The sequence below is a fragment of the Phacochoerus africanus genome, chromosome 8, assembly GCF_016906955.1.
Source record: "Phacochoerus africanus isolate WHEZ1 chromosome 8, ROS_Pafr_v1, whole genome shotgun sequence".
NCBI classification, from domain to species: Eukaryota; Metazoa; Chordata; class Mammalia; order Artiodactyla; family Suidae; genus Phacochoerus; species Phacochoerus africanus.
Window position 1 is genome coordinate 89,212,791 of NC_062551.1, and position 13,121 is coordinate 89,225,911.

Below are 13,121 nucleotides of genomic sequence, written 5' to 3' on the forward strand. Positions count from 1 at the left end.
ATTTCGGCCTGGAACCCCACCTGTCCTTGAGTCATGGAGCCTATGCCAAAGCCTTCCAGGCTGCCTTCTTTATGCCACCCCTTCTTTCCTGCCAATTGTCCCCCTAGTGCTTCTTGCCCACCCTTCTGTAATCCCCACCCTTCTCTAATAGCTCAGCTCCCAACTCCTCTGCTTCGGTCCTCCCTGCCCACTTGAGCCGTGGTCCAGGCTGGGGACTCACCATCTGTGCCCGTAGATACATCTGTGCTTGGCTTGCAGTCAGGGCCGGAGAAGACGTGTTGCCCAAGAGCACAGCCTGCTGGGCGATGCCTGAGGCTGCTGCTGAATTGACACTCTGAGCCCGGTTGATGAGCTGCGCTGCTGCTGGCGAGGCAGCCAGGTTGATCTACGGAGAGAGATACGAGCCGTAGGAAACAGGCCCTGTGCGCTTTCATCCATTTCTTTCTCTCCCCTCCCCCTCTTCTGTTCCTTGGTGGATCCAGCCTTCTTTGGGATCATCCCAGGTCCTTGGGCCCTGGATCTTCACCCAGCACGGCTGCATCTCTGGCCTACACCAGAGCTACAGGGAAGATCTGATGCAGAAAGGACTGAGCTGCCAACAGAGAGCCTTGACCTTGGAACGATGATGGGGATTTGTTAAAGGAAGTTAGACAGTAGCATGTCTTTTCTTTTCCTGGCAAGACTAATAGATTCCAGCCATGACTCTACATGGCTAAGGATTCACCACAATGGGTCTGGAAGCCCACGAGCATTGTGGGTAAGGTGGGAGGAGCCGGTTCTGAGCTGTGGGCTCTGCCCACTGCTCCCCATCCTACTCACCGAGGATGACTGGGCTGGGGCCTGGGCAGACGCACTGCTGCCTGATGTGCTCCCTTGTCTGTTGGCCACCAAGCTTGCCTAGGAAAGAAGAGATCTTGTCACTGGAGACCCAGATGCCCCCAGTCATTCCCCAGGCACTCGCCTTCCCCAGGGAAGGACCCTAGGGCAGTGGTAAGGAGTCAAACCTTTATTCTGGCTCATCTCTGTGACCTCGAGCAAGTGCCTCAGTTTCCCTCTTTATAAAATGGGGAAGATAAGAGTACGTCCCCTGTAGGATTGCTAAAGGATGATGCGAGACAGAGCATTTACACACAAGCACCCACACAGTTGGCTTGGACTGTCAGCACTGGGTCCACCTCTCTTCGGTCCCTGCTTCACCCCTCTCTAAACACCAGCCTCCTGGGCGGCCCCACGTGGAGAGGTGTGCTCGCACTGTCTGGACTGTCCACCTGGCCCCCAGCCTCGCCGAGCTTCTTCTCGTCCCTCAGGGTCAGCTCCCCTGTTCCTCCGGCAGACAGCACCCTCTCCCCATCACTCGACCTAAAGTGGTCCTCCTTGCAGGTGGGGCTTATTACAACCATGATACTTAGATGCTTTCTTCCTTCTCTGTTTGAGCTTCTGTTATTTGCCGTCTCCCTACTCCAAAGCATACTCAGTGCCCAGCATGGACTCTGACATACAGTAGGTGCCTAAAAGTTCTGTTGAATGGATGACTGAGTTCTTCTTGGCCACTAAGGACAGATGAGCAAGCTGAATGGACAGTGGACACCTCCTTGGACCCTCGGTCCCCTCCCTGCAGTGCAGTGATGCAGTGAAGCAGACTGTTCCCTGCCCCTAAGTCCCTCCCTGGAATAGGCAGGTGGAGAGTTCCAGCCACTCCACTCGAGCGCTGGGTGGCCTTGGGCAAGGTGCTTAACCTCCTAGAACCTCTTTCTGCCTGTGAAAGGACTCCGATGATGACAGCTGTACCTACTTCAGGGGTTTCGTGAGGATGCAGTAAGAGAACATGAGGGGACGTGCGTGCAGTCGGTGGCCTCCTCAGGGTTCCTGTATCATTGTCTTACCTGCTGCACGGCTGCCAGGCTCTGGAGCTGGGCACTGCTGAGGTGCTGCTGCTGCAGGGCTGCCGTCTGCAGCATGAGGTGCTGCTGCTGGGCTGCGTACATCTGCTGCAGGTACTGGGCCGCTGTGCTGGGCTGCCGGTGCAGGGCCTGCTGGATCACCTGGGGGAGGGAGGGAAGGGGAGGAGCCCGCACTGCACACCCACCCTTTTGGTGGCAGCGAGACCTGCTCAACTCCTTTTTCCCCAGAGAGAGGGACTAGGCCTGGGATCCCCACTCTCCAGGCAGAGGGGAGACAGCTGTTTGCAAAGCATCACATGTTCCTGCCTTGTCTATCCTGCGTCTCTCTTCAGCCCATGCTCCTCCCAGATATGAGCAGCATGCACTGCTCTGTCCAGTTCTCAGCCTAGGGGCTGGGAGTTCTTTAAGCCTCCAGTGACCCTGGGCCCCACTCCAGGCTTGTTAGGTACCCCCTTCCCCACAGTTCTGCAACCTCAGGTGAGGGTTACCTGGACCACAGGGATGGTGGTGACAGAGGAGACTGAAGCTCAACAAGGCTGAGAGGAGGAAAGGAGTAGGAGGAAAGAGACAAGTCTGAAGGGGGGCTTCTCCAGCTTTGGCCACACAGTCAGCCAAACTAAAACCTCTTCAAGAGCAACACCCTCCCAGCAGAGTGTGCCCTCAGCTGCTTTGGAAGGTCCTATCAGTTCCTCAGAAGACAGTTCCCTTGACCTTGTAGAGCAGGGATGCTGCAGCCACTGGGATGCTGCAGCTACAGGGATGCTGCAGCCACTGGGATGCTGCAGCCACTGGGATGCTGCATTCCTCTTTTACTCTTTCCTTCCCTCTCTCCATCACCCTCTTTTGAGCCACCATCTCCCATTCCCCAGCCTTACTGCTATTCTCTTTCCTGATGGGACTGGTGAGCTACAGTCTCTAGGAAATAATAAAAGGCTGTTCTTTGATCCCCACCCCCACCCCCCGCCAAACCTCTCCCTCCCGCCAGGAACAAGGAAAAGCGAATGCCTTTCCTCCATCCCTGAGACCCTCTATCTTCTCATTAGCCCCAGACATTTCTGCTCCCATCTCCTTACCTGCCGTCTTCCCATGGGGGTGTCCTACCCTGGCCCTGGCCAGGCTTTGGCCCACTTCCCCACTTAGCTCTGCTGAGTCCCTGGCTGCCGGGCTGCCCCCACTCTGTGTTCTGCTCCAGCAGTTGAGCCTCCAGTCCTGTTCTCCCTGGCTTGTTGTCATTTCTAGGGGTTGGCAGCTTTCAGGCCAGACAACCTCTGGCTGCCTGTAAAAACAGGCTGATATCCCATATTCTCCCTGGCCCCTGGGGTCCCCCAGATACTTCCACCCCACTCTACTCCTCCATACACTTTCTTCCGTGCACTTTCCCCTCTGAGGGGCCTGGTTTCCATGAACTCAATTCCTTTTATTGCTTATTCTTCTCGGAATGTGTTCTCCTTTATCTTGGCCTATTTTCCTTAGACTCTGAAAAGCACCTCCTAGCCATCCAGACAGGAGTAATAGAGTTACTGTGACTTCTTCTCACTGGAGGATGTCAAGGAATAGAACCAGGAGATACCCCAGTGCTTCTGCTTGAGTTTGGAACACAACTCTGGGTCACTCATCTGTCCAAGCAGAAACTCCAATCCCTTTTGCCTAGAACTGTGGTGAGGAGCAGGAGGAGGGCTCATTCTAATGTCAGCTGCTAGAAATTGGTGCTAAAATACTCATGTACAAAGGGGCTGGGGAAGGAGGCTGGGTGGGATGGAAGTTTGGTTTTATTAAGTTTGAGGCAGAGATAACTGGGAAAGGGAAGATTTTAGAGTAGCTGATGGTGTTGTCTTCTTTTTTTGGGCCACACCCAAAAACATGTAGAGGTTCCTGGGCCAGGGATTGAACCTGTGCCACAGCAATGACCCAAGCTGCTGCTATGACAATGCTGGATCCTTAACCCACTGCAAGGGAACTTCCAATGGTGTTCTCTTTAACTAGGCTTTTCAGACCCTCTCACTGTCTGCTCTGGCTTCTCCTCCATTCCCTAATCAGAGCCTTGGGCCAAAGCAGGATGAGGTCACTTGTCTAGAAGATCTAAACTGTAACATCAAAGTTGTTAGAGTAAACACGTCTTGGCTGTAGTCTCTCTTTTCTGCCTATTTTATCCAGGAGCCTCAAATAGACAATGCGGTGACTAAGAACACAGTTGTGGGGGGAGAAACAGGTTCTGCTTTTTTGTCTTGACCTGAGTGACCTTGGACAAGTCGCTACCTCCTCTGAACCTCAGTTTTCACAATTAGAAAATTGTGCCTCATAATAACCATCCTCACAGCTGGAGGAGAAGATGAATATGCAAACACTTCATACAGTGTGGGGCACAGGGCAGATGGCCACATGTGTCAGGACTGTGCTTTGGAACAGGGTGTCATCACCCTGAAGGCTGGCAGATGACACTTTGCAAACCGCTGCTTTAGGGAAGAAGGTAAAAAGCTGCAAAGGCAAAGATTGTTTGGGGGTTCTTTTTTTTTTTTTCTTTGGTCTCGTGTGTAAGAAACTTAGATATGTTACATGGCAGTAGTCACTTAGACAGTGGGTCTAGATTGTAGCTGCGTAGCTGCCAGTCGTTTTGTCTGCTTGACAGTTTTACTTGTCTGCCCCTTATAATTTCACACATCTGTCCTCCCCAAGCGGGACTCTGGGATCTGAATCACCAGGTAAGATAGGAATTTTCTGATAAATATCCCCACTCTCTCCAGACTTCCTTGACTGAACCCATCCAACATCACTGCTCCTCTAACACTGCTCTGCTATCTACCCACTAACATACACTCTTGTGCCCATTCTAGGTTCAGCATCCAGGTTGTCCTCCCAGACGTTGCCAACATGTCCTCTTGCCAGCCTGGAGGTGACTACCCAGGTGGTGTCTTACCTGGACAGTCTGCCGATCAGGAATGCCACTGTATACAGAAATCTGGGGCCCTGCAGGGCGGCCACTTCCACCACTGTTGCTGCTGTTGCCACCGCCGCTGCTGCTACTGACCCCACTGGTACTGCTGGTGACACTGGCACTGCTAGACGTGTGGGGGGGCGGCAGCTCATTCTCCATGGCCTGTAGGATGGCACGGAGCTCAGGTGGCAGAAGGGCAGGCAGGAACTGGGAAGAAAGAGGCAGAAGGAAATGCTCAGTGAACGTGTACTAGAGAATGCACGCGTGGGCGCCCGCTCCCCACCAGCCTGCAGTGGGACCACTTTTGAACCGAGGGCTTGAGTCGCACCTGCCACCGGGAGGACAGGAGCAGGCTCGGCTCACTAGGTGAGGGGGAAATCAGGTCGGCCTGAATCTAAACTCTAGGACCTGTTGTTATTTATTTATTTATTGTCTTTTGGGGCTGAACCTGCAGCATATGGGAGTTCTCAGGCCAGGGGTTGAACAAGAGCTGCAGCTGCCAGTCTACACTACAGCCACAGCAATGCCAGATCTGAGCCATGTCTGTGACCTACACCAGAGCTCATGGAAATGCCGGATCCTTAACCCACTGAGCGGCGCCAGGGATCAAACCCGAGTCCTCATGGATACTAGTCGGGTTCGTTGCCGCTGAGCCACGAAGGGACCTCCTTAGGACCTGTTATTCTGCCAGAGGAGGTAACAGACAGCCACAGAGGTAGGTTCCCCAGGACAGCCTTTCTGGCAGTGATCTCAGGGACCATCTCTCAGACTGTCCGCTTTTCGTCACTGAGGTGGAGAAATTGAACATCACAGAAATGAATATGTGTCCATATTTATACAGGCAGTTCTTGAAAGAATTGGGATTAAAGACTCTCTAGGAGTTCCCATCGTGGCGCAGTGGTTAACGAATCCGACTAGGAACCATGAGGTTGCCGGTTCGGTTAACGATCCGGCATTGCTGTGAGCTGTGGTGTAGGTTGCAGACGCGGCTCGGCTCCCGTGTTGCCGTGGCTCTGGCGTAGGCCGGTGGCTACAGCTCTGATTGGACCCCTAGCCTGGGAACCTCCATATGCCGCGGGAGCGGCCCAAGAAATAGCTAAAAAGACCAAAAAAAAAAAAAAGAAAAGAAAAAGAAAAAGAAAAGAAAAAAAAGACTCTCTAGAGAGAAGAGATTGAGAGAAAGAGGCAATAAAATAAGCTGAAGTGTTCATTTTGTTTCCCAGGCCAGGCGTGCTTCAAGTACATTTGGAGTCTCTATTTCCCTGATGAAGGGCTCTCTGGATTAATGGGGAGCAGGATACCAGGTTGAGCAGCTTGGTTACAATCGCAGGTTTTGGAGTCAGAAAGACTTAGGTTTGAGTCCTAGCTCTGCCACTTTCCAGCTGGAAAACCTTGGCAAGTCACGCTTCTCTAAGCTTCTGTCTCAGTCTGGCATATACAACAGTATATGGCTGTTGGGAGGATAAAGTGATTTAATGATACGAAGCACTAAATGAGGTATCAAGCATATACTGAGTGTTCCTTAGGCACTGGCTGTTACCGTGGTCCTCAAAACCACCCCCAGCCTGGTTCTCACTGCCTGGTTCCAACAGATCAGTCCTCTCCCAAAGTGGAACTGGCAGAGCCCAATGAACCTTATTTTTTGTTTGTTTGTTTTTTGTCTTTTAGGGCCACACCAGTGGCATATGGAGGTTCCCAGGCTGGGGTCAAATCAGAGCTGTAGCTGCTGGCCTATGCCAGAACCATAGCAATGTGGGATCTGAGCCGTGTTTGTGACCTACACCACAGCTCACAGCAATGCCAGATCTGTAATCAATTGAGTGGGGCCAGGGATTGAACCCGTGTCCTCATGGATGCTAGTTGGGTTTGTTAACCACTGAGCCACGACGGGAACTCCTCAATGGACCTTCTATTCCCATCACTAAGGGTGCTGGAAATTCCTTCAGGGAGCATCCTGTGATGGGGATTCAGAACTTGAGGCTGCATGTCCCCTCAGCTCCTCAAGGCAGTGTGTTTAAGAGTTGAGAAAGGCTGGGGAAGGAGGACGTGGTGGGAGATTTCTACCCATGTCTGAGATCAAGCTCCTCTCTTCTTCTTTCATGCTATTCTCAAAATCCTAATTACAAACACACACACACACACACACACACACACGTATGTCTTTTCCTTCTACCCATTCCTTCCTACATCTAAAAACAGCACTTCTTTGTCATTCCATCATAGTCATTCAATGCTCTGCTTGTAGATCATACCAACTTGATAAACAAAAATATGATTAGTGCAAAGAAGAAAAATAGCCATTAACAGCCTGTCACCCTCCTCCCAGTGCTGCTCAGGGTGGATGTTGTCCACATTCCTCAGAATGCCTTTCTCAGACTGGTGGGTTTCACCATGGGCTGCAAAAACCATGGGCAAAAGCTCAAAGTATGGGGGTGAGGAATCCAAGCTACTCCCCATGGACAGGCAGGAAGGTGAGGTTCAGAGGCCTATGGCTTCCAAGGCAGTGCAGCAGCCAGCAAACAGTACCTAATACCTGGGTCCTTAAGCAGTGATTTCCCCTCATGTTTTTTTTTTTTTCCTTATTTATTTATTTTTTTTTAAGGACCACACCTGCAGCATATGGAAGTTCCCAAGCTAGGGGCTGAATAGGAGCCGCAGCACCACAGGCCTATACCACAGCCGCAGCAAAGCCAGATCTGAGCATCTATGACTTACAATTGCAGCTTGCGGCAACGCCCAATCCTTAACCCACTGAGTGAGGCCAGGGATTGAACTGGATACTGGCCAGGTTCTTAAACCACTGAACCACAATGGGAACTCCCTCCCCTAATGTTTATATGTCTGTTTCTACTGCCACAGGGCAAGACCCTTCTCCATGAATTCCCCTTGTCCTGAACTGCTGTCAGCTCTGGGCCTCATTTTGGCCACTCACTTGTTAAATATGCTTATGATGATAATGGTGGTGCAGGCTGATGAAACAGCAAAGTCACCAAGTATTTCTTGTGCTCTGCTGAGTTGAAATCTACCTTATGTTCCATAGAAGGAAGGGTCTCACTGGGTAGAAAGCAGTAGAAGGCATAATGCTGATCATGCAGAAACTGACAGCTTAGTTGTAGAGATGAGGCTCGGTTGGAGTTTTGAGGCTTATTGAGCTACAAGTCAGTAAATAAGAGTTATGTTCAAACTTGGAATACCCCACAGAGTCCCAGAGGCTTCTCTTAGTTCAGTGCCCCACCTCCTTTCCCCAGATTGTTGACCAGAATTGGGTTTCTGTTCTTGCTTTGCATCCCACCCTAGGAAATCTCAAGGGAAGAACTTATAAACTAAACAATCACATGGGAAAACAGGGCGGCAGCCACAGCAAACTAAGGAGAGGGCAGTCTACATCCTGGATGATCAAGCCTCAGTGCTATTTCTTTTTTCTTTTGCAGTGGCTAGGGTAGATCTTGGGCCCGGTGTGTCCTCAATCCTTGGTAAGAAATAACACAAGACAATATTCTCAAGAGCGCATGGCATTCCGTTATGGAAGGACTGCACAGGCAAGACAGCAACTGCGCCCCATACAGGGGAGAGAGGTTGACCTTAGCCATGTGGGGGGGGGGATAGGTTTCCTGAATTCTCTCGCCCACTGGCCCCCTCCTTTCTGTTGCCAAGCCTGCCTTTCCTTTCTCTTCATCCCCTCATCTGGGCTTCTGTACCCCCTCTTCTGCTTTTCCCTTCCTGTCTTCTTCATTTTGGTCCCTAACCCCTGGTTTTCCCATTCTCCTTGCTACCCCCCTGCTCCCATCCTCTTGCACACCTGTGCTCACACCTGCCCTACCTGGTGGCACGGCTGGCTTCACCCTCCTGTGTGCTCATACCCACCCCTCCCCTCCTCTTTCTTGAACACGTGCTTATCTCCTCCTCCACTTCCCCCCCCCATTCCATTGACCCTGTCTGGCTGCTCTGTTACTCTGATGAACTCTCTCCCCTCTCCTGCCCTCTTTGCTCCCTTCCCACACCCTCTCCTAGCTGCAGCTGGCTGGGCTCATTGCGGGTTGCTCCCTGGTTCCAGCTCCCTCTCCTCTAAGCTCTCTCCCCTAAGCATATAGAAAAATGTGCTTAAATTGTAGAGGTTAATGAAGCCATTGAAGCCTTGTCCATTAGCTCTAGACTGTTGTTTCTTAGTCGGTAGGGATTGGGTATAAAGTACAAATTTAAAGATCAAAATTACATTGCTGACCCTATGCCAAGTTCCAAATGAGTGCTGAGACCATACCTGCCGGCGCTCAGAAGCGTGAAGTGTTAAGGAACGTGTGCGTATGTGTGTGTGTGTGTGTGTGTGTGAAGCGGGAAGTGGAGGGGGTTACACTAGGCTTTGGGAATGCCAAGACCAACGCTACTGCTGTGTGGTTGGTACTGTGGGGAGAACAGATCGCCAGCCCTCCCCTCTGCCATTCTCTGGTGTCTTAATTTTCCCAGGAAAGGCAATGTGCTAAAGCAGAAAGAACATGGACCTAGGAGTCAGGTAATCCCAGCTTTGGGAATGCCAGCTCCACTGTGACCAATTGTACAGCCTTGGGCAATGCAGTTGATCTCTCTTAGTCTTGGTTTCTTAAACTGCAGAACTGGATAAGAATACCTCTTTGGAATGGTGGTGGTGGTAATATGGGTTAGGATGAATCTCTTAGCCTCATTCCACCTTTTTAACCTGATATTCTAATTTTTTTTTTTTTTTTTTTTTTTGCTCTTTAGGGCCACATGTGTGGCATATGGAAGTTCCCAGGATAGACGTCAAATGGGAGCTATAGCTGCAGGCCTATGCCACAGCCACAGCAACACAGAATCTGAGCCTCATCTGCAACCTACACCACAGCTCATGGAAACGCCAGTTCCTTAACCCACTGAGCAAGGCCAGGGATTGAACCCACATCCTCATGGATGCTAGTTGAGTTGGTTACTGCTGAGTCATAGGGGAACTCTCTAGCCTGATATTCTATAATGCAAGTCCACTGCTCTGGCCTGGAGGATCTGCTTGCTTTCTCCCAAATATCACATGCCCACATGCTCATGATTACCTCCTCTGCTCTTTAATTTTGATGAAGTCCCATTTAACTTTTTTTGTATGGTTGCCTAAAGAAACCATTATCTAAGAAACCATTGCCTAATCCAGTGTAATGAAGATTTATACATAGGTTCTTTTCAAAGAGTTTTATAGTTTAATTGGGACATTTAGGTCTTTGATTCATTTTGAATAATTATTGTATACGGTGCCCACTTATGTTGTAAAACCATTGCCACCATCTATTTCTAGAATTTTCACCACTCCAAACAGAAACTCTGTCATCATTCAGCAATAATTCCTTCTCTCCCTCCATGTCTGTCCCCCAGGAAATTCTCAGTTACTTTGTCTCTTTGAATCTCTATTCTAGATATCTTGTATCTGTGGAATCATACCATGTTTGTCCTTTTGTGTCTGGTTTATTTCATTTAGCATGATGTTTTCAAGGTTTATCCATGCTGTAGCATGTATCAGAATTTCATTCTTTTGTATGGCTGAATAATGTTCTGTTGTATGTATATATCACACTTTGTTCTTCCATTCATCCACTGATGTACACTTGTGTTATTTCCACATGTTTGGCCATTGTGAATAACACTGCTGTACAAGTATCTGTGTGAGTTCCTGCTTTCAGTTCTTTTGGGTATATATTTAGGAGTGGAATTGCCGGACCATATGGGAGTTCTATGTTTAGCTTTTTGAGGAACCACCAAACTGCCCCCCCCCTTTTTTTCTTTTTAAGGAAGCATCTGTGACATATGGAAGTTCCCGGGCTAGGGGTTGAATTGGAGCTGCAACTGCCAGCCTATGCCACGGCCACAGCAACCGGATCTGAGTTGTATCTTCGAACTACACCTCAGTGAGTGGCAACGCTGGATCCCCAACCCACTGAGCAAGGCCAGGGATTGAATCTGCATCCTCATGGATACTATTGGGTTCTTAACCCACTGAGCCACAGTGGGAACCCTGGATTCTTTTGCATGTGAATATTCTTACAGCCCCTGCACCATTTGTTGAATTACCTCTGTTCTTGGGTCCACACAGTTTCCCTGCTAAGCTTCTCACTGTGGCATATGAGCCCCCACGAGCAGATCCTGCTGCCTCCCCAGCCTCCTTTTCTACATTACACCCTCACTGGGGTCAGCATTATTCTGAATGACATGAAGGTCTGGACACCTAGTCATTTCCTACATCTGTGGTTTTATTCATGCTGTTCCCTTCCCTAAAATGCCTGCCTTCCGTTTTTCACTTAACCAACTTCTTAGATCATCAAAACAACTTGAATCTCTCCTGTGAAACAGTCACTGAATGCATCTTCTTCTAACACTTCTCTTGCTTCCTCCAGACAAGGTCCTGATTTGTTCCTTAAAGCCATCCAGTTGGTTGGCTGCTCCCATGACACTTTGTCTTACCTTTCTCCTAGCACTTGTAATGTTGTATCACAAGAAAGAGATTTGCTTATGTTTCTCTGGACTCCTAGGGAAAAGGGATCATATTCTGCTTTCTGATATATACCTAGTGTTTCATTCCATAAACGTCTGTTGAACACAAGTGCTTGACATAACGCCACATTCCATCACACTTCTCATCTGAAAGCTCACCTTATTTTCTACTTCATCTGCAGAATTCACACCAACTACTTTATTTTTTATTTTTATTTTTTGCTTTTCAGGGCCACACCTGCAACATATGGAAGTTCCCAGGCTAGGGGTCGAATCAGAGTTACAGCTGCCAGCCTATGCCACAGCCATCGCAACAGCAGATCTGAGCTGTGTCTGCAGCCTATACTGCAGCTCACAGCAACGCCGGATCCTTAACCTACTAAGCGAGGCTGGGGATGGAATCCATGTCCTCATAGATACTAGTCAGTTTCATTACCACTGAGCCACAACGGGAACTCCACACCAACTATTTTAAAGCATATACCACGGGTGCTCTAATTTCAGTACCTTCCATCAGTGGTATCCATTCTAGTCATATTGATTATTGAGCACCTATTGTATGTCAAGCATTAGAGCAGATGCCATATATACACATATATATACATGACCTCCCTTAGGAGGTAGGTCTTCTCCCAATTTGCCAATGAAGAACTTATCAAAGTAACCTGTCTAAGGTCCTCACAGAACTAGGTCCTCACAGAACTAGGATTCAAAACCAAGTCTGACTCCAAAAGCCAGAAGTCTTCCCACACTACACCCGTGAGACTCCACTCATAGTTTCACCCTGAGCAAGTATTTCAGTGACATTGGCCAAGGTCTATATTGGAGCATACCAGATGAAAGGAATTTAATCCCTAATTATTAATTCATGTCTATTAAATATTTTTATTAAAGTATAGCTGATTTTCAATGTTGTGAATGTCTATTAAATATTTTATACTTACAAAATAACCTCTCTATTGACATACAAAGGATAAGATGCATGTGTACCCACCAATCGATTTAAGAAATTGGGAGTTCCCATTGTGGCGCAGTGGTTAATGAATCTGACTGGGAACCATGAGGTTGCAGGTTCCATCCCTGGCCTTGCTCAATGGGTTAAGGATCCAGCGTTGCCGTGAGCTGTGGTGTGGGTCGCAGACGTGGCTCGGATCCCGCGTTGCTGTGGCTCTGGTGTAGGCTGGTGGCTACAGCTCTGATTAGACCCCTAGCCTGGGAACCTCCAAATGCCGTGGGAGCAGCTCAAGAAAAGGCAAAAAGACCAAAAAAAAAAAGGAAAAGAAATCGAACATGACCATAATCTCCCTTGTTTTTCCTCTGAAAAAATGGAGGCTTCCTTTTTGGGACGTGAGTTGCCCAAGGAGACGGGCTCTGCTGACACTCCTCCAGCAGCATGGGCATGGAGGGCAACCCCCGAAACCCCCCTGGACTCATGCTGGTGAGGATTTACTCAACCAGAGGGTTGGCTTTTGCCCTGAGGAGAAATCTGAGGCAAGGGTCCTGCCATATGTCACGTTCTCACTGGTCTCCTAGTGGAAGGGAACTTGGGTTAGCAAGAAACAGAACTAATTAGGAAGTGTAACGCAGTATAGAAGCTTTCAAACTTGTTCTACTATAGTTCCCATCACTGAACCCAAGCTTCCAGGGCCTTCTGCCTCAAAGCCCTGCTCTTTGGGAAGCAAGGGAGGCTCTTAGGCTCAGTGAGGGCCATTGAGGCACATGTGGTCTCCTTACACCCCGACCCTGGGCCCCACATTAGAAAATCTGAACATAGGAGTTCCCACTGTGGCTCAGTCAGTTAAGAA

General features: G+C 49.3%; 1 protein-coding gene across 2 annotated transcripts in view; it reads right to left on the minus strand.

Moving 5' to 3' along the window:
- The window catches only part of PHC2 (polyhomeotic homolog 2), a 111,534-nt gene that overhangs the window by 48,366 nt on the left and 50,047 nt on the right, over positions 1-13,121 (minus strand). For both annotated transcript variants that reach the window (XM_047793152.1, XM_047793153.1), the window contains exons 2-5: positions 4,816-5,040; positions 1,884-2,042; positions 820-897; positions 221-385 (exon numbers count right to left, since the gene is read on the minus strand). In XM_047793152.1, coding sequence (XP_047649108.1) covers positions 221-385; positions 820-897; positions 1,884-2,042; positions 4,816-4,992 — 579 coding nt within the window. In that variant the 5' untranslated portion in view covers positions 4,993-5,040. The remainder of the gene's footprint in view (positions 1-220; positions 386-819; positions 898-1,883; positions 2,043-4,815; positions 5,041-13,121) is intronic.